Source organism: Oncorhynchus keta, chromosome 4, assembly GCF_023373465.1.
Source record: "Oncorhynchus keta strain PuntledgeMale-10-30-2019 chromosome 4, Oket_V2, whole genome shotgun sequence".
NCBI lineage: Eukaryota > Metazoa > Chordata > Actinopteri > Salmoniformes > Salmonidae > Oncorhynchus > Oncorhynchus keta.
Window position 1 is genome coordinate 68,848,599 of NC_068424.1, and position 22,264 is coordinate 68,870,862.

Genomic DNA, 22,264 nt, shown 5'->3' on the forward strand with positions numbered 1-22,264 from the left:
TCTCAGGAGATCTGCTCATCCTACAGCCTGTCACTGCATAAATAAATGAGAGGGAGGAATTGAGTGATGAAAGAATGGGAGCACGGAACGAGAGGAGTGAGAGAGTGCAAAATAAGAAGGGGGAGGGGTGTGATAGTGCACATGCTTATGTGTGTGTGTGTGTGTGTACATGCGTGTCTTTATGTCAATGTGTGTGTTGTGTGTGTGTGTGTGTGTGTGTGTGTGTGTGTGTGTGTGTGTGTGTGTGTGTGTGTGTGTGTGTGTGTGTGTGTGTGTGTGTGTGTGTGTGTGTGTGTGTGTGTGTGTGTGTGTGTGTGTGTGTGTGTGTGCATGTTTGTGTATATGTGTGTGTGTTCATGCCTCCACAATCTCTGACCCAGATCAGCAAGCAGCCTAGCACAGATCCATGGGTCTTTGAAGGTGTGTGTGTGTGTGTGCATGCTTCACACATGAAGGACCATCAGTGTACATATGCTCACACACACACACGTACACACACACACTGACAGAAACAACGGTCCGTCCCCTAACAGCATGTCCTCATTAGACAATCTCTCTCTCTCTCTCTCTCTACCTCCTTTCCTTTCTCTCTCCGCCTCTCTCTCTGTACCTCTCTCCCTCCTTCTCTCCCTCACTGCATACTCTAAAGGGCTATAAATACTCTGTCCTGCCATAGTACGCACAGAACTAAGAGAAAACTGTCAACGAGTGACCTACCTCACTACGGGCACCACACACATGAATATTAACTGTACACACACTCACTCACACACACACACAAATACTAACTGTACACACACTCACTCACTCACACACAAACACAAACACACACACACAAACACACACACACAAACACACACAAATACTAACTGTACACACACTTACTCACTCACACACAAACTCACACACACAAATATTAACTGTACACACACTCACTCACACACACACACAAATACTAACTGTACACACACTCACTCACTCACTCACTCACTCACACACACACACACACACACACACACACACACACACACACACACACACACACACACACACACACACACACACACACACACACACACACACACACACACACACACACACACACACACAAATGTTAACTGTACACACACTCACTCACACACACACAAATACTAACTGTACACACACTCTCACACACACACACACAAGTACTAACTGTACACACACACACACACACACACACACACACACACACACACACACACACACACACACACACACATGAATATTAACACTCACACACACACACACACACACACACACACACACGAATATTAACTATACACACACTCACTCACACACACATGAATACTAACTGTACACACACTCTCTCTCACACACACACACACACACATGAATATTAACTATACACACACTCACACACACGAATATTAACTATACACACACTCACATACAGATTCACACACACACAGGGCACAAGGTGCCCCAAGCCATGCCAGGAGTGGTGTGTGTGTGTGTATGCATTTGTGTATGTGTGTGTGCATGCATGCTTGCATTCCTGAATGAAAAATCCTTCCATCCTTCCTTCCTACCTCAATATTGATCACTGATCTGACAGTGCTGAACAGGTTAAATAGCTCAGCAAAATTGTGGTTTATCCAATCCCATCTATCTTTATTTATTGCATATAATGTACGATATGTGAACCATTCAGACAAGACCTCTTTGCAGAGTAAGTCTGCGGAATGGAGAGATCTCTGATGATTGCTTCTATTCTCTGACTGGTATGCCTGAATGAAAGGTTCAACCACTTAGCCTGAAAACGCTGTAATGTAATACCTGATAGCCTATCAACTTGAGGAGATTGCGTGAGTCACTAGAGAAATAAAAGACAGCTGGGTTAGTAGCACCTTTCCTCAGAAAGTGGACCATGAGGAGAGCACTAGTATGGCCATGGATAGTCACAACGTTTTTATTAACGTTACACGCAAGGCATGTGAGGAAAGGTGACTCGGGCTCTTCCTCAATAGTCTTCCCTCTATTCCTTGTGTCCTAACCTCCGGTCCTTTCCCTGCAAACTCTAAATGTCAATAGGCAGGCCAAATCGAGGGCTTTGATGATAGTTGATTAGTTTAATCAAATATGTGTGTTAGTGCTGGGCTGGAACAAAATCCGGCACATTGTGTGGTTCGCCAGGATTAAAGATCACAAGTCTTTCATATAAAATCTGGTGAGAACGGTTTGCAAATCTGAGCCATTTGATTGGTTAAAGTCCATAGGATCAGAAGATCCTATTGGTCCTGGGAGATTCTGTCTGTCCATTAGCCTACATCATGCAATCCTCCATCTCTTTCTCTCTCTCTCTCCTCATCTACTTCAACTCCTCAATGTAGCTGTCACATACTCTCTTTCCTCTCCTGCCTCTCACCTAGCGAGCACTCTGTCCCGGTTCAGTGCCTCCATTCATCTGCCATTGTGCTCTCTCTCTTCCAAATCGTCCTGATCCCTCTATCCTATCCCACGCTCTCCTAGTCCATCTACAGTAGCCTACACACACCCATTTCTGGATGTAACAAAGCTACCGTCTGGACTCCCTCACCTTTCATAGGCCTACTGTAGAAAAACTGCACTCGTTTAACTAAAGGCCTTTATATACGCTCTCTCGGCTCCCTCCTCTCATCTGAAATGTTCTCTCTCACTGTGATGTGTCTCTCTCTAGGCTACATTCTATTCTCACAGTGGCATTGAGCGAGATTATGTGTGTATGGGTTTGCATACTGCTGTTCAATTTACTATTACAGATGAGCACTATAGCACACTGCCCAGCTGCGTTCCAACACGCACGCGCATGTACGTGCACGCGCGACGCACGTGCACATACACTCAGCCAAACGCGCCCCACACGGAAAACCCGGGCTTTCCCGACCGAGTGTCAATCTGTCCCGCGTCCCCCTTTTTTCCCACACCAGAAGCCGGTGATAATCTCCCAGTTATGCATCGTCGCATGTGACTACGTGTGCACAGTCCACACACTGCCAGGGTTGTTGTGACCCCGATAAACATGACAATCTGTGCAGATACTGTGTACTAAGGCTCGCTGAACCTCGTCTGATGCCGCCAACGCGTAAAAGCCGCTCTTCATAAACACATGAAATATTCCATAATCTAATGATGCAATAAAAGCATGATATACTGCTTTAATGAACGCAATAGGCTACATACAATATGCTGATACGCAACTAAGCATTCCGAAACTCCATTTTGTCTCTCATTTGGCTCTCAGTGAGACAGAATGATCCGGGGAGGCAAATACAAACAGAATAGTGAGGAAAGTGAGACCTTACGCGCACAATTTGTGCAGATGCACATAATTTCTTTAGGCATAATGTAGCATGAGGGAGAAACGTTAATAACGCGACATATGCAGTATATTACGTTTCAAACCCACAAAAATAAGAACACAACCATAGGTGCAGGATGAATGACATTCTGAGCTACCATATTAAATCCATATATGGAACCGAATCTAGTCTCTTCTACCTCGCAAGTTGTATCCTAAAAACAATTAAACGAATAAATTGCCTGGCGGTGTGAGTCAAATTTGCATAAAAATACATCTAGACATCGACAACGTAGACCAAGCTGTAGAGCTCTCACAGCAGTTAACGTCATGGCTATGAACACTCCGATAACGCCTACGCAAGGGACCGCACTAAAAATGGTTCAGGGATGGATAAATGGCAAGTCCCAAAACATATCCTCTATTCACATCGTCACTTCCACGGATCAATTTCTTAACTCGTGACACCTACCCATTTCATCAACATCTAATGGCCTGCATACAGGCCTTAGACCCGTAAATTAAGCAAAACAGACAATGTAACCAATTATAATTTTACCTTTGAGTCGTCCTTTCGCTGTCATCGTCAAACTGCCAGAAATGTTTCATTGGAAAGAGATGCTATTCTCACTCTCTCTCTCTCTCTCTCTCTCTCTCTCTCTCTCTCTCTCTCTCTCTCTCTCTCTCTCTCTCACACACACACACACACACACACACACACACACACACACACACACACACACACACACACACACACACACACACACTCTCTCTCTCTCTCTCTCTCTCTCGCGCGCGCTCTCTCTCGCTGGTGGGTACATGTAGGCCTACTTCAGAATACCACAAGGCACCCGGCGAATAAAGCGAGCTCATGCAGCATCACCATGTCACTCGGTGCGCGCGGAGAGACATTCCCCATAATAAGAAATAAATGGGTGTTTCCTCATAGTGCACAGGTCGTAGCACATTCTCGGCATTCAGAACCTAAAACATAATTGCTGAGGACTCAACGGGGTGGCAGTGTCAATCATCAAACACTGGCATCCATAGCTCGACTATGTTGCTGTTTCATCAGTGACTCAACATCCAATATCCTTAAGAGTGTTTTGTTTTATTATTGGGGGATAAATTAAAAGGGGTGAGAAAGGGGGATACACACACACATGCAATCACATATCGACATTATTGCAGCCATGTTTGCAGCCAATGCAAAGCCAATGATCCAAAACAATAACGCATAAGCATCATTATATAATTGTGCGTACTTTTAACCGGCCGATCTTCGGAGTTCATGCTCGCACCGCTGTCGGACATCCTCGGGGGCTTCTGTCAGGGGCCAACCAAATGTATCTGGTCCTCGGGCAGACGTCGAGAATGTTTGCAGTTGCGGGGTGCGTTTGCTGCAGTAGCATCCCTCGGTGTCGCCGTAATCTTTCAAACGGGGCTGCTGGGGAGGTCTGCGGCGGGTCTCTGGGGAAATAATGAGCGGATACCTGTCTTCTGGGGCATGCTGGGGAACCGTGTGGCCTGGATGAAGGTGTGAAGAGGCCTGGAGCGTACTGGGCTGCCTCTCTTCGCAGGACTCCCTCAGTGCGCTCTGTGGTGCGGCGACACCCCGGAATGGCGAAAGGAGGAACTCCCACGCACACACTCTGCCTCATATAGGGACTGCCTCATACCGCCATCCGGTGGAGGTTCTAATGCGGGGCTTCCCCCTTTCGTCCTACGAACCAACCCCCTGATATTATGTTATTACCGGTGTGTGAATGTATGAATGTGTGTGTGTGGGTGTGTGTGTGTTCATAACAATAGGCTAATACTTATATATTTATTTTATTATAGGGGATCTGTCCCTATTGGGGATCTGCCTCAGAGCTCAGAGGAGAGCATATTCATTATTGTGGAAGCATCACACATCTATAAAGGGCATCACGTTTAGGGTATAGGCTACATATGCCTACCAATAAATACACAAACACAATGCCCAGCTGTAGTGGTATGTCTGATTTATTTTTTGTGAGAATGCACACTGGGTACAGGTTACTGCAAGCAGCCCTCTGTATACAGCGGCAGATATTTTCTTTCCATAACATTAGGTGAAGATCCAGCACAAATAGTAACAGGCGACATAAGTGCACTACACTCGTCCTCTATATGAACATTTATGGCGCAAGCGGTAGTGCCTGGTAGTGCACACCCTGTCTTCTTTAAACCTGGTTTAGGGTAGTGGGGTGTAGAGACGCAATATCAACTGAAGCGCAATAAATGAACAGCATATAATGCACGTGAGTAAGTACAGAGTATAAACATGAATGAGAGCAGCATGATCTTATTTTCATTACCGTCATTATTAGTCTGCTTTCCAAATAGACCAAGGTCTATTATGTTTCATGTGAAAAGTCATTCAAGTGAAGTCAAAACAGATCATGCATTAGTAAAGAGTTCATGCGGAATATTTGACATCCAATAAAACATGACATTCTGTCAAATTGTGTTTGGGGTGAGGTGGGGGACTGGAATGCTCCGATCTGCTATACTCTGTTCTGTACCATACAGTCATCGTTCTGCACAGTGACACTTCCTTTAGTGCTATATTCTCGCGATAAGAACGTCAACCAGTCCTTATCCCTTAATAAAATTCACCCTTGGGATATGTATTTTATTCTTTAACTGTCCCATAGAAATGTAATAACCCATATTCATGAACAGGAATCATAATTATTTACCTGATTGTGGTGTGTTCAAACCATTTCTATTGCAACTCATTTGCTGTCAGATGTGTTTGTAAACCATTTGCAAGGATCTCTCATGAGCTTGCAGCAGTGCAAAATATACGCATGAAAGCCATTTTGGCTCGAATCGTTCACTATTGGGCGCGTTCGATCAGATCACTTCAGTCAGCCTTCCAAAGTGTCGCATTATGGGGATAAAACATGTTCGACTTGCGCCTACATGAGGACTGGATGAACTTTACAAAAGACATGTGACCAATCATTAGGGTGTTTTGTTGACCCACATAAACGTGACCAACCTAGCTTTGGACTGATTCATGTGTAGGCTATAATTGAATGTGATATTTGAGGCTCTTTTCACCAATTGATAGTACAATTACACACCTATATTTACAATACAGTTTGTGAGAATGCGATATGGGGGGTTTGAGACATGCTTATTTCGATATTACAAATAAAAACTTTTATAAACAATGGCAACACTTTCATGTTGACTGAGCCTCGATGTTGAAAAACCTCATCAATGTCTGACTTTCGGCTATCGAGATGCACTTCCGCCTCTTCACACTTGGACTGTCGTTTTACAATCCGTACTACTCAAACGAGCCCATTCATATCCTGTCGCCTGTTGAGAGCCAACATGACGTCAATTGCACCGCTATGTTGTCCGCGCGCAATCTTTTGCTGCATTCATGTGCTAGTCGAAACTAAGAAACTCGGACATTTGACTAACTAACTGGTTGTAGTTTATACACGTGCCGCGTTCAACGAATCAGGAGGTATGACATTTCCGAGTTTTGTAGTTCCTACTAGTACATGAACGCGGCATGAAGTGCTGAGGTTGCGTTCCCCTGCTCGGACGTTGCATGCGTTAAAACAATGGTTGCGTGCAACGTCATCGACTGCGTCATCGACTGCCAGATTGCTATAACATATAATTTGGTCAGCTGATACTTCAAATACTTATCCAGGCATTGTAAGATCTGGCAGACGTCAATAACGCATTGGCTGAGGAACGCGCCCAATAGTAAAAGCAGTGTGAGTGAATGGTTTGGTTGCCGCTGCAGTAGGAGGAAGGAACGCGGTTCTACCCCTAGTCTCTTTCAGTTTCGCCATAAAACAATATATCAGTTTGCCCGTTCTGATAGCAATCGGTGATTTTAGTATTATACTAGGGTATTATTTGAGATAGAAGTATTTCGAATAGTTACCCCCCGGATAGAGTCAGCAACCGCCATTTTAATCGAGTATAACACATTTTCGGTGACAGCGCTAGCACAACAATGGCTCTGAAAAGAATTCACAAGGTAAGAAGGAAGTCAACGAAAAGGCCCAATGTTTCGCAGTTATAATAAAAAAAATCGATATATTCTAAGATGTGTTCTATTAGATGTGTCATCTGAATGATGTCGGGGTTAAATGTGGTGTGTTTAAAAGCTTGTCACCCACAGTACGGCCGTGAAGCAATGCGCCTCGTTCGGTGTTCGATCCACATTTTTGGGCCCTCCACCTTTTTGATAACGTTACTAGTTTGCCATCTAACGTTAGCTCGTTAGATTAGTAATGTATCTTTATCAAGAGAAGATCCGTGTGCTTTACATATCTATAATCGCACAATTCAAACGAACTGGTTTACATGATAGTCGTTTGATTGGTAGTTAGCTGGCTGACAACAATATTTAGGTAACTAGTTACGTAGCTAGCTATGGCTAATTCAGTCGGCGGCTAACGTGAGTTGTCTGCTAGCTATCCAGTCAAATTTCTAGCTAACGGTAGTTATGCTAGCCATTCAAATATATTTTAATGTTTTATGTCCCACAAATCACTTAGCTAACTAGATAAAACATGACGAATGCAGCTAGCTAGCGCCTAACTCCATATATCAGCCTTCCACTCCACTAACTTCACAGATTTACATGGGGGCCCGAGAAACGGTAGTGAGCTAACGTTAACTCTCTAGTTAACAAGATGAGTTCTAGTTTTATTCGCACATTAGTTAGCTACATAATGCAGCTAGATAGCTAACCAGTTAGTTGGATGTTTACGAGATGGGAAGATCATCCGATGGGCTTTTTTTATTCCATGTAATTGTCAGTCATCACTCATACTTTTAATCTAGATGCAATGCGTGACAGTTAGCTAGCTAACATTGGGGCATTGTTAACAAGCTAAAGTTCTGGATTCATTACTTTTGGTAGTCATGTTGACAAAATATGTCCAGCTGACGTTAGTAGGTACCAGGCAATCCCAGTAATAGTTGCCATGATGTTGACTAAATACCATGGATGTCTCAGGTGTGACTTGTGAAATGTTTTGTTTAATTCGTTCATTTTCGATTACCAAAAGCTCAGTAGAATGAAATTGTGAGATCAGGCAGTTATTTTACAGTTTTTAGGTGTTCTGTTGTTAACTCTGGTGTCACATTACTAGTGAGGGCATGATGTATAGAGGGCATTCTTGGTGGGTGGGTGTAGGTGTGGTTTATTGATGAACAGTCAATTTGAGCTGTTCAATAGAACTTGATTGATATGGACAACTGGCTGCCCCTTAACATTGTGAATAATCAAGTTGTTGTATACCAAATATGAGGAGTATACCCCCTGTGCCCTCAGAACAACCTCCATTTGTTGGGGCATGGACTCTACAAGGTATCAAAAGTGTTTCACAGGGATGCTGGCGGCCATTCGTGATACACACAGAACTATTCAGTGTGAAAAATCCAGCAGCGTTGCAGTTCTTAACACACTCAAACCGGTGTCACTGGCACCTACTATCTACTCAAGGCTAAAAAATCCTTCTTTAACCTGGATTTAACAGATTACATCAAGGCATCATAGCTTTCACTTGGATTTACCTGGCCAGTCTGTTATGGAAAGAGCAGGTGTTCTTAATGTTTTGTATACTCACTGTATGTATTGGTCTATAGGTGCATACGTTCAAATAATATTGTCATTGCTAACCAATTATTCCTGTCTCTCAGGAGTTGAATGACTTGGCACGGGACCCCCCAGCCCAGTGTTCAGCAGGACCAGTAGGAGATGACAGTAAGTAGCTCCTCATCAGGCAACACAACAATACTATGACATTTCAGGCTTCCAAAGGTCTTGTAACAAGCAAACAAACAAGTAGGCTAGATGCAGATAGATTTTCTAAATGGTGGTGAGTCTGGTGCACCCTGGTTTATTAAGAATCTCTCAGTCAACCAGAATCACAGGAAATCTGTACTGCATATAAAAATAATCATTAAAATGTTGTTGTTCTCACATACACTGGATAGGTGCAGTGAAATGTGTTGTTTTACAGGGTCAGTTATACTAGTATGGCACCCCTGGAGCAAATTAGGTTTCACTTTTGGTGTTGGGCCAGGTACCAGGAAGTCTAATAATGATTTCTGGCTCCAGTAGGGTTGGTGAGATGTCCATCATAGCCAGCAGCAGCATGAAACTCTGTCACTGCCTTGCCATATTGGACCTGACCAGTGACCACCATAAACAGTATATTGTCAATTCATTGATCAGATTGCACATGTTTCCCTGTATCTGACAAATGACCAAAAAACAAGTCATTTTAACAGGAAGGGAATTGATTTGTATGGAATGACTGGTTTTCATCAAGCTGTCAGCTCCAGAGAAAGCTTCTCACTGTAATCTGGTTCAGGTTATTAATCAATCTACCAGGGTGTTTACATACACTACAGGAACAAGATCACCCACATGCGTTGATCACATTTTTACTAATACTGTATTATTTAGTCGATTGGTTGATCGTTGGATAGCGGTCGCTGTCCACGGTTCTGAAACTCATCAGTGCACTCCTAAACTAAACTGCTGCCTTTTCCTAGACCATGTTGCTGCACAACAGCAAAGTTATCCAGCATATTGGTGTTGAGAACAATGTGGTGGTGGCAGCAGCAGAGGTGGGAGACGTTACAACAGCCCTTGCCTTAATTTTTAAAGAAAAGTGAGGAGGGATCCCCAACTTAATTAGGTCTATAATCAATAGCCTAACTACCCCCTAATAGCCTAACTACCCCCTACCCCACATGTTGGATAAACAATTTCACAAATTAGTCTGTTTTTCATATTTGCTATGCTGTAATGAAGGCGTTACACTTTTTTCATTAGAACAGCCTCTCTGGTATTACTTCTAATTTATTTAGTGTTCACGCTGTTCCAAATAAGTATTCAGACCCCTTGACTTTTTCCACATTTTGTTACATTACAGAAGGCTGACAGGAGAATAAGCAATCTAAAAAATATTTTCCCATCAATTTAATTCATCTTCACACCCCATAATGACAAAGCAAAAAACAAGTTTTCACTGTCATTTTGGGGGTATTGTGTATAGATTGATGGGGGGGGTATATTTTAGGGTAAGGCTGTAATGTGATAAAGTCAAGGGGTCTGAATTCTTTCCAATGGCACTGTATCCCTTCATGTCATCACACCGCATACGAGTCATTTTTTATTTATTTAACCTTTTATTTAACCAGGCAAGTCAGTTAAGAACATATTCTTATTTTCAATGACGGCCTAGGAACAGTGGGTTAACTGCCTGTTCAGGGGCAGAACGACCTTGTCAGCTCGGGGGTTTGAACTCACAACCTTCCGGTTACTAGTCCAACGCTCTAACCACTAGGCTACGCATCAATCAAGCATTATAGTTTTAAAATAGAATGACAAAGCGACCCTTGAATAATTTGCATAAACAATAAATAAGCTGCTCCATTTTGGAAATTGAGTTCACGAAAGAATGTGACTTTTTTATGTCTTTGCTGTAATAATGGCTTTACAAAAAAAGTGTTACCACTGACTGTTACGCTTATAATTTTAGTGTTTACATTGTTCCAAACGGTCAAAGATTATATTGTAATCTAACAGCACCCGTTTTGCACACATAATATACCCACAGCTCTTACCTTTACCTTTTTGATCTCCAGTATTTTCCACAACTAGTCAAATTTATTCCACACTTCTGACTTCCCCTTTTTCCTCCTGAGCAACCAGTAAACATTTTCACCCCATTAGAGTTTATTTGTGACGTCCTCTGCATCCATTTGACTGTTGTGTGTTCGGAATTTGTGATTATGATAGGACCTCTATACCAGGCGGTGTCAGAGGAAGACCCTAAAAATTGTCAGACTCCAGCCTCCCTAGTCATAGACTGTCCTCTCTGTTACATCACGGCAAGGGTAGCCTAGTGGTTAGAGCGTTGGACTAGTAACCGAAAGGTTGCAAGTTCGAATCCCCGAGCTGACAAGGTACAAATCTGTCGTTCTGCCCCTGAACAGGCAGTTAACCCACTGTTCCTAGGCTGTCATTGAAAATAAGAATGTGTTCTTAACTGACTTGCCTAGTAAAACAAAGGTAAAAAAAAAAGCGGTACCGGAGCACCAAGTCTCGGTACAAAAGGCTTCTTAAAAGTTTCCACCCCCAACCCATAAGACTCCTGAACAGCTAATCAAATGGCTACCCAGACTATTTTAATTGTTCGCCCCACCCCCTCTTTTACGCTGCTGCTACTCTGTTTATTATCTATGCATAGTCACTCTACCTACATATTACCTGGACTAACCGGTGCTCCCGCACATTGACTCTGTACCGGTACCCCCTGTATATAGCCTCCTCACATTGACTCTGTACCGGTACCCCTGTATATAGCCTCCTCACATTGACTCTGTACCGGTACCCCCTGTATATAGCCTCCTCACATTGACTCTGTACCGGTACCCCCAGTATATAGCCTCCTCATATTGACTCTGTACCGGTACCCCCAGTATATAGCCTCCTCATTTTGACTCTACCGGTACCCCCAGTATATAGCCTCCTCATATTGACTCTGTACCGGTACCCCCTGTATATAGCCTCCTCACATTGACTCTGTACCGGTACCCCTGTATATAGCCTCCTCACATTGACTCTGTACCGGTACCCCCTGTATATAGCCTCCTCACATTGACTCTGTACCGGTACCCCCAGTATATAGCCTCCTCATATTGACTCTGTACCGGTACCCCCAGTATATAGCCTCCTCATTTTGACTCTACCGGTACCCCCAGTATATAGCCTCCTCATATTGACTCTACCGGTACCCCCTGTATATAGCCTCCTCACATTGACTCTGTACCGGTACCCCCTGTATATAGCCTCCTCACATTGACTCTGTACCGGCACCCCCTGTATATAGCCTCCTCACATTGACTCTGTACCGGTACCCCCTGTATATAGCCTCCTCACATTGACTCTGTACTGGTACCCCCTGTATATAGCCTCCTCACATTGACTCTGTACCGGTACCCCCTGTATATAGCCTCCTCACATTGACTCTGTACCGGTACCCCCTGTATATAGCCTCCTCACATTGACTCTGTACCGGTACCCCCTGTATATAGCCTCCTCACGTTGACTCTGTACCGGTACCCCCTGTATATAGCCTCCTCACGTTGACTCTGTACCGGTACCCCCAGTATATAGCCTCCTCACGTTGACTCTGTACCGGTACCCCCAGTATATAGCCTCCTCACGTTGACTCTGTACCGGTACCCCCAGTATATAGCCTCCTCACATTGACTCTGTACCGGTACCCCCTGTATATAGCCTCCTCACATTGACTCTGTACCGGTACCCCCTGTATATAGCCTCCTCACATTGACTCTGTACCGGTACCCCCTGTATATAGCCTCCTCACATTGACTCTACCGGTACCCCCTGTATATAGCCTCCTCACATTGACTCTACCGGTACCCCCTGTATATAGCCTCCTCACATTGACTCTACCGGTACCCCCTGTATATAGCCTCCTCACATTGACTCTACCGGTACCCCCTGTATATAGCCTCCACATTGACTCTGTACCGGTACCCCCTGTATATAGCCTCCTCACATTGACTCTGTACCGGTACCCCCTGTATATAGCCTCCTCACATTGACTCTGTACCGGTACCTCCTGTATATAGCCTCCTCATATTGACTCTGTACCGGTACCCCCTGTATATAGCCTCCTCACATTGACTCTACCGGTACCCCCTGTATATAGCCTCCTCACATTGACTCTACCGGTACCCCCTGTATATAGCCTCCTCACATTGACTCTACCGGTACCCCCTGTATATAGCCTCCTCACATTGACTCTACCGGTACCCCCTGTATATAGCCTCCTCACATTGACTCTGTACCGGTACCCCCAGTATATAGCCTCCTCATATTGACTCTGCACCGGTACCCCCTGTATATAGCCTCCTCACATTGACTCTACCGGTACCCCCTGTATATAGCCTCCTCACATTGACTCTACCGGTACCTCCTGTATATAGCCTCCTCACATTGACTCTACCGGTACCCCCTGTATATAGCCTCCTCACATTGACTCTACCGGTACCCCCTGTATATAGCCTCCACATTGACTCTGTACCGGTACCCCCTGTATATAGCCTCCTCACATTGACTCTGTACCGGTACCCCCTGTATATAGCCTCCTCACATTGACTCTGTACCGGTACCCCCTGTATAAAGCCTCCTCACATTGACTCTGTACCGGTACCCCCTTTATATAGCCTCCTCACATTGACTCTGTACCGGTACCCCCTTTATATAGCCTCCTCACATTGACTCTGTACCGGTACCCCCTGTATAAAGCCTCGCTACTGTTATTTTACTGCTGCTCTATAATAATTTTTTTACTTATTTTCCTTAACTGCATTGTTGGTTAAAGGCTTGTAACTAAGCATTTCACTGTAAAGTCTACGCTTGTTATATTAGACACGTGACAAATCAAATAAAAATTCTGCATTGCTTGCTGTTTGGGGTTTTAGGCTGGGTTTCTGTATTGCACTTTGTGACATCAGCTGATGTAAAAAGGGGTTTATAAATACATTTGATTGATTTGATATAGGTCAGGCCCTATTGGTCACGTGCATGTAATGCATACATGTGTCACATAAGGAGAGCAAGGTTTGAGGGAACAGGGAATGGTTTTTCCCTAAACAAATGAGGGATTTCGTTAACAGACCTTTCCAGTCAGAAATGGCTGTAATTATGTTACAGCTTCAGCAATACGGACAGCCCGATGAACACTGTTGATGTTCTGTGGTGGTCGCTGCAGCAGGGAGGAGAACGAAACAATGGGTCAGTCACTCGCTGTCTTTTTATTTATTTTTTAAATATATTTGTATTAAACAACACAGCAAGTCTGAGCCCGTCACAATAAAATCAATTGCGGTCGGACTCCTTTTTAGTCATTTGTGTCTCATTTATTTCATCAAATAGTGCGCTTAAAGCATCAGACAAGCTTGGTGCATATAGTTGATTTGATAAAACACATAGGATATGTCTGTATGGAAAAATACACACAAAAGAAATTCTACAAATTGATTTTTCGAAAGAACAAAGATTTTAGGGGACAGCCCTAATCCATACCCATTGGATGTAGTAATCACATCTGACTGGCTGACTGAGCTAAACGACTACCCCGTAGCACTCACTTCCATCATCATGAAATGCTTTGAGAGACTAGTCAAGGACCATATCACCTCCACCCTACCTGACACCCTAGACCCACTCCAATTTGCTTACCGCCCCAATAGGTCCACAGACGACGCAATCACACTGCACACTGCCCTAACACATCTGGATAAGAGGAATACCTATGTGAGAATGCTGTTCATCGACTACAGCTCAGCATTTAACAACATAGTACCCTCCAAACTCATCATCAAGCTCGAAGACCCTGGGTCTCGACCCCGCCCTGTGCAACTGGGTACTGGACTTCCTGATGGGCCGCCCACAGGTGGTGAGGGTAGGTAACATCTCCACCCCTCTGATCCTCAACTCTGGGGCCCCACAAGGGTGCGTTCTGAGCCCTTTCCTGTACTCTCTGTTCACCCACGACTGCGTGGCCATGCACGCCTCCAATTCAATCAAGTTTGCAGACGACACTACAGTGGTAGAATTGATTACCGACAACGACGAGACGGCCTACAGGGAGGAGGTGAGGGCCCTCGGAGTGTGGTGTCAGGAAAATAATCTCACACTCATTGTCAACAAAACAAAGGAGATGATCGTGGACTTCAGAAAAACAGTAGAGGGAGCACCCCCTTATCCACATCGACGGGACAGTAGTGGAGAGGGTAGAAAGTTTTAAGTTCCTCGGCGTACACATCACGGACAAACTGAAATGGTCCAACCACATAGACAGTGTGGTGAAGAAGGCAGCAGCTCCTTTTCAACCTCAGGAGGCTTAAGAAATTTGACTTGTCACCAAAAGCACTCACAAACTTTTGCACAATCGAGAGCATCCTGTCGGGCTGTATCACCGCCTGGTACGGCAACTGCTCCGCCCACAACCGTAAGGTTCTCCAGAGGGTAGTGAGGTCTGCACAACGCATCACCGGGGGCAAACTACCTGCCCTCCAGGACACCTACACCACCCGATGTCACAGGAAGTCCATAAAGATCATCAAGGACAACAACCACCCGAGGCACTGCCTGTTCACCCCGCTATCATCCAGAAGGAGAGGTCAGTACAGGTGCATCAAAGCGGGGACCGAGAGACTGAAAAACAGCTTCTATCTCAAGGCCATCAGACTGATAAACAGCCATCACTAACATTGAGTGGCTGCTGCCAACATACTGACTCAACTCCAGCTACTTTAATAATGGAAAAAATGATGTAAAAAAATGTATCACTAGCCACTTTAAACATTCACTTCATATACTGTTTACTTAACCTACATTACTCATCTCATATGTATATACTGTACTCAATACCATCTACTGCATCTTGCCTATGCCGTTCTGTACCATCACTCATTCATATATTTTTCTGTACATATTCTTCATCCCTTTACACTTGTGTGTATATGGTAGTTGTTGTGAAATTGTTAGGTTAGATTACTCGTTGGTTATTACTGCATTGTCGGAACTAGAAGCACAAGAATTAACATCTGCTAACCACGTGTCTGTGACAAAGGAAATTTGATTCACTGCAAATTAAGAAATTGTTATTAAACTGCATTATAAAGCAAAGTTAAATTATATAAAGAATGATGGACAACTTTGGAATACTTTAAAGGAAATGGGCAGAAAGACACTTTCATCGAATCAGATGGCTTAGTCATCACAACCATTTATGTTCCCAGTTATTTTAATGATTACTTCATTTGTAATGTGGCAAATGTTGTTTTTTAGAATGAACAGCATTGTAAGTTAGAATCTTGTAACGTTGGTGTGGGAGCGGTGGGGAAATTGTTATCGATCAATAATGGCATTGACAACTTAGATGGAAAGCTACTGAGGATTGTAGCTGACTCTCTGGCCACTCCTATCTGTCATATCTTTAATCTGAGTCAAGAGGAAAGTCTTTGTCCTCAGGCCTGGAGGGAAGCCAAAGTCATTCCGCTACCCAAGAGTGGTAAAGCAGCCTTTACTGGTTCTAGACAGCAGACCTATCAGCTCTTAGTAAACGGATGAAAAATATCTTTGACTAAATACAATGCTTTTCCTCTGACTTTATAGTCTGCTTATAGACAGGGGCACTCAACATGTACTGCACTAATACAAGTAACTGATTTGTTGAAAGAAATTGATAAGAAGATTGTGGGAGCTGTACTGTTAGATTTCAGTGCAGCCTTTTTATTTATTTATTTAACTTGGCAAGTCAGTTAAGAACAAATTCTTATTTACAATGATGGCCTAGGAACAGTGGGTTAACTGCCTGTTCAGGGGCTGAATGACAGATTTGTACCTTGTCAGCTCGGGGATTTGAACTTGCAACTTTTAGGTTACTAGTCCAATGCTCTAACCACTAGGCAACCCTGCCACCACCTTGATATTAAATCAAAGTTTATTTGTCACGTGTGCCGAATACAACAGACCTTACAGTGAACTGCTTACTTACAGGCTCTAACCAATAGTGCAAAAAAAGTATTAGGTGAACAATGTAAAGAAATAAAACAACAGTAAAAAGACAGGCTTTATACAGTAGTGAGGCTACATTAGACACCGGAAATGTCAGGCTGATTGAGGTAGGATGTAGATGTGTGTAGCAGTTTAGCTTCCATCCCTCTCCTTGCCCCTACCTGGCCTCGAACCAGGGACCCTCTGCACACATCGACAACAGCCACCCTTGAAGCATCGTTACCCATCGCTCCACAAAAGCCGCGGCCCTTGCAGAGCAAGGGGAACAACTACTTCAAGGTCTCAGAGCGAGTGACGTCACCATTTCACATTAGTTACATATGGTTAAAGTGACTGTATATATGATGAACAGAGAGTAGCAGTAGTGTAAAAGAGGGTTTGGCGGGTGGCGGGACACAATGCAGATGGCCCGGTTAGCCAATGTGCGGGAGCACTGGTTGGTCGGCCCAATAGAGGTAGTATGTACATGAATGTATAGTTAAAGTGACTATGCATTTATGATAAACAGAGTAGCAGCAGCGTAAAAAGAGGGGTTGGGGGCATACAATGCAAATAGTCCGGGGAGCCATTTTGATCACCTCTTCAGGAGTCTTATGGCTTGGGAGTATAAATGATTGAGAAGCTTTTTTTGACAATAACCTGCTGTTGGGAAGTTGTTTTAACAACCTGTACCATATCATTCAGAGCTATTCATCTAATATAACTGAGGGTTTTCTTTAATGTCAAACATGTAGGGTGTGGTGTACTGCAGGGCAGCTCTCTAGGCCCTCCACTCTTATTTCTATTTCTACCAATGACCTGCCACTGGAATTAAACAAAGCCTGTGTCCATGTATGCTGATTCAACCATATGTGACAGCAACCACAGCTAATGAAGTCACTGAAACTCTTACCAAGCAGTTGCAGTCAGTTTTGGAATGGGTGGCCAGTAATAAACTGGTCCTGAACATCTCTAAAACAAAGAGCATTGTATTTGGTACAAATCTAGACCTCAGCTGAATCTGGTAATGAATACTATTGAACTAGTTGAGACTAAATTACTTGGCGTTACCTTAGATTGTGTGTGCGTTTTAATTATTTATATATATTTTTCCCAATGATTGTAAAGAGGGTGAGAGGTCTGTCCATAATAAAGAGATGCTCTGCTTTTTTGACACCGCACTCCAAGAAGCAAGTACTGCAGGCTCTAGTTTTATCTTATCTTGATTATTGTCCAGTCATATGGTCAAGTGCTGTAAAGAAATACCTAGTTAAGCTGCAGTAGGCCCAGAACAGAGCGCCATGTCTTGCTCTTCATTGTAATTCGAGGGCTTCTATAAATACCATCCATGCCAGTCTCTTGGCTAAGAGTTGAGGAGAGACTGACTACATCACGTCTTCTTTTTAAAAGAAACGTCTTAAAAATAGTCAACTTACGCACACACCCACCAGACATGCCACCAGGTGTCTTTTCACAGTCCCCAAATCCAGAACCAATTCAAGAAAACGTACAGTATTATATAGAGCCATTATTGCATGGAACTCCCTTCTCATATTACTCAAGTGAACAGCAAACCTGGTTTAAAAAAAGATGAAGCAGCACAACGCCTCTCCTCTATTTGACCTAAATATTTTGTGTGTATGTATTAAGTCGGCTGTGTGCCGTTTCAACATTTTATGTAGTTCTGTTATTGTCTATCAATGTTCTGTGTTTCATGTTTTGTGTAGAACCCAGAAAAAGTAGCTGCAGCTTTCGGCAACAGCTAATGGGATCCGAATAAAATACCACATGAACACAACCACTAGCTGTAATCCTCTGTAGCAAGCCATGCGCAAGCACAATATAACATACTTTCTCTGTTCTGAGACCTCTTCTCGTCAAATAGGCTAACGTCTGAGATTACGCAGTGTTTACTCAAATTCCATTTATTGATCATAATAAGATACGAAGTTCAAAGCCATTTAACAAACTGAGTGGTTCACTCAGACAAGTGTCAAAGGCCATCTGATATCTTTTTGATAAAGTATATTGATATTACTCTTATTAGAGAATATGGTGATGAAGTGCATTGTCTTATCGTACCAGTGTTGTCTCTAGAAAACTAAGTGATTCCACTGTTTGTCTGCCTGCTTGAGAATCAGTAGCTGTTAACCACTCTCTGGCAGCCATCTGATCTGGTATATACTAGCCCTGCCCTGTGCCCTCCATGTTGTACAAGGTAGACGAGTTGTTGTTTTGAAAGGAAATGTGACATATTTTGAGCTTTTGTCACCCTTGTCCAAAACTTGTTTTGGGCTTCTAACATCCCAGATAGGCTGGAGTAGCAACCTGGGTCTTTCAAATAAAATGGTTGTATAATGGTCCTAAACTCTTATTCCTTATATATTTTCTCACATTTCCCCATTTTTACTTCAGGATGTTATTGCTGCATTTGTTTAAAGTGTTCTGAAGTTCTAGTTCTTTGAGCGCTTTACATTCATTCTTCTCTTTAGATGGCATTTGGCCACTCCCCTGTGTTTAGGACGGATTACGTCAGCAATATAACAATTGCTTTAATACAAATATCCATTTGCTTAACTACTGCACTGACATCATTCATGATGTCAATAATAAAAAAGGATACTGCTGGAATGGTATTATAAGTCATATAGAATGAATATCCAGCCCCACCCTGTGCTTTGCCTCATCCTGACTTCACAGCATTCAACACTCTCGCTACACCGACTACGTCTGACGGTTTCACTGCTCTCTCTTTCAGTGTTTCACTGGCAAGCCACGATAATGGGACCTGTAAGTACTGTGACGACAATCAGTCATTATCATAAATGAGCTTTTATTACTTTCTATAGTACAGTGTATCTCACCATGATGACATTCTCCTAATGACCTGTGAAGCTCTAAGATTGAATTGATACTAATGGTGCTGAATCTTCTACTCTAACAGAACGACAGTCCTTATCAGGGTGGGGTATTCTTCCTGACTATTCACTTTCCCACAGACTACCCCTTTAAACCGCCAAAGGTGAGCCAGAAATACGTGTACACACACACACTGAATTTACAGACGACATCCACTTGTCGTAGTCAATCATACACGCATTTGTTTGAACGCGTGTTTTATGTGATGGCTGTAACTGCGTGGTTTCGTGATGCTCCCTTTCTGTACCCTTCATCCATTTAAGTTATTTCTTTCTCCTCTTAACCACGTCCATTCTGTTTGTTTCTCTGTGTGTGCAGGTTGCGTTTACCACGAGAATCTACCACCCAAATATCAACAGCAACGGCAGCATTTGTCTGGACATCCTGCGATCACAGTGGTCTCCCGCCCTCACCATCTCCAAAGGTACACCGTACAATACAGTGGATGGAAGATGTGAATAAAACCTCTTTGTTTTTATTTTACTTTACCGTTGTGAAGTATGAACGGGGGGGGATTCCTGTGTCTGTATTTGTAACTCTTTTAAGTTCAGCTCTCCTGCAGTCCTAAACCAATAACAGGACCTTGACCTCTTCCTTTTAGTTCTACTGTCAATCTGCTCTCTGCTGTGCGACCCAAACCCAGACGACCCCTTAGTACCTGAGATCGCCCGCATCTACAAGACGGACAGGGAAAAGTGAGTATATATCTTCAGAAAATGGTTTTCTTTAGGATGACCTATAACCTCTTGAGTCCATGTGGTTAATATAGCAGGATCTTCTTAGATCCTTTAGATAATCCTCTGGTTATTGGTCTGTATGCTAAAACTTTTGAACAGATAGTAATCTGGACGCCTACTGTATTCAAGAAGCAGAAATTCACTATTTTTCTCTGCTTCCAGGTACAACAGAATAGCTCGGGAATGGACACAAAAGTATGCAATGTAGTGTTGGCGTAGAATCATGACCAACCACCTCTACAGCTAATGTTAGCGGAGCTTTAAAAGTAAAGAGAAAAAAATGAAAAAGATCTTGTTGGTTTCCATTGGAGTGCTTTCTTTGAGCCACATCTCCCCTTAACCAGAGCACCTGTAAACCCCCCCCACTCCCCCCTTCACGACCAATCCACCCACCTCGGCCTCTCCACCCAACTTAACCTGGCAGCCATGGTGTACATATTCTCAAACTGCAGTCGTACCCCCCTTGTGCTCCTTTCATACCCACCCCACGCTCCCCTCCTTATTCCTGGTCATATTACTGATGCAGGCTGGGCTGTCTAGGGCCCTACCTACACCCTCACTCCAAATGTTCTTCATTCTTAAAGCATTCCTTATCTGTATGACTTGGGGACTGTTCCTTTCTTTTTTCGGGGGGTTAGGGGTGTCTGAAATTGGGGGATTTTTTTTTTTTTTTTTTTTTTTACTCTACCTTGTTTTCTTTCCTGATCTCCCAGCTATATAGGCATGATTTCAGGAAAGCGTTTCACATGTTGAGCCGGGGACACTCGTGTGTTTTGTATAAAATCTAGTAAGGAATTATTTTAATCATAGCAGGCTGTAAAATGGAAAACTGTTATGGCCTTTTCGTCTGTTTCTCTTGAATTATATGAAAGGACTTGAATTTATCCACTCTCCCCCACTATTGCCATAAGCCTAGATTGTTCCTTGCACGCACACACACACCCAAACTCAGTTTCTCCAAGACCACCACCTTCGTTACATTCACAAACTGGAGGTTTTGGACCAGGTATTTAAAGAAAGTTTTCTTAGTTTAACCTGTTTTATTTCCCTATAACTCATAGGTTGCATTTTTGTTATTGTTGAAATTCGAGGCTAACATCTTCAGGCTTGGGCTCTGGGTGCGAGGACAAAATGCTCCTCACACAAACAAACTCTGTATATTAAATTACCTGAGAGGCTCTTTGAGCTTTGTGTGTTGATTAAACTGTGTAATAAAAACCATGACTCAAGCTTCCACTGAGTTTCAAACATCACTTGCTAGAGAGAAGGATGGAAGACCGCTACTGGTTTTGCTTCATGTCTTTCAATATTTTTTCCCCTGCTAAATTAAAAGGGGGAAAATGCATATTAAGGGGTACCATGGCTAATATGGCCCTAATATGTAAATCATTTTGTAATGTAATTACATTTTGCTCTGAAATGCTGTGACTTTATACCACTTGCCTTACAGAAATAATATGTTGCACATTAGACTGAAAACGTGACAAATAAGTGCTTCATTTTTTTTCATAATGTTTTTGTAGTAGCTTGTTTTTTTTTTTTTTTCAAAACATCTAAAATAAGTTGTCTGATTATTGACAACCTACAGCAGAGTTCATCAACTGTATTCAGCTGGGGGAACCACGCCCTAAAAAATCTGAATTC

At 43.2% G+C, this 22,264-nt stretch overlaps 2 protein-coding genes and 1 long non-coding RNA gene across 4 annotated transcripts in view; 1 reads left to right on the top strand and 2 right to left on the bottom strand.

The window, feature by feature from the left end:
* The window catches only part of ppp3cb (protein phosphatase 3, catalytic subunit, beta isozyme), a 57,571-nt gene extending 52,597 nt beyond the window's left edge, over positions 1 to 4,974 (bottom strand). The window contains exon 1 of one of the 2 annotated variants that reach the window (XM_052513368.1): positions 4,606 to 4,974. In XM_052513368.1, the coding sequence (XP_052369328.1) occupies positions 4,606 to 4,654 (49 nt within the window). In that variant the 5' untranslated portion in view covers positions 4,655 to 4,974. Of the gene's footprint in view, positions 1 to 3,899; positions 4,126 to 4,605 lie in introns of those variants that run through there. The other variant, XM_052513377.1, reaches the window with a different exon arrangement.
* A 2,088-nt stretch (positions 4,975 to 7,062) lies between these two features.
* ube2d2 (ubiquitin-conjugating enzyme E2D 2 (UBC4/5 homolog, yeast)) lies at positions 7,063 to 21,849 on the top strand. The gene is made up of 7 exons (XM_035759675.2): positions 7,063 to 7,379; positions 9,053 to 9,116; positions 19,723 to 19,754; positions 19,909 to 19,986; positions 20,202 to 20,307; positions 20,485 to 20,578; positions 20,783 to 21,849. The coding sequence occupies exons 1-7, from the start codon at positions 7,356 to 7,358 to the stop codon at positions 20,826 to 20,828; spliced, it is 444 nt and encodes a 147-aa protein (XP_035615568.1). The 5' UTR covers positions 7,063 to 7,355; the 3' UTR covers positions 20,829 to 21,849.
* LOC127927288 (uncharacterized) lies at positions 9,653 to 14,003 on the bottom strand. The gene is made up of 3 exons (XR_008126822.1): positions 13,411 to 14,003; positions 13,056 to 13,371; positions 9,653 to 13,014 (listed from the first exon to the last, which is right to left on the bottom strand). It is a non-coding gene; the product is annotated as an uncharacterized LOC127927288 (long non-coding RNA).
* Positions 21,850 to 22,264: the final 415 nt, after the last annotated feature.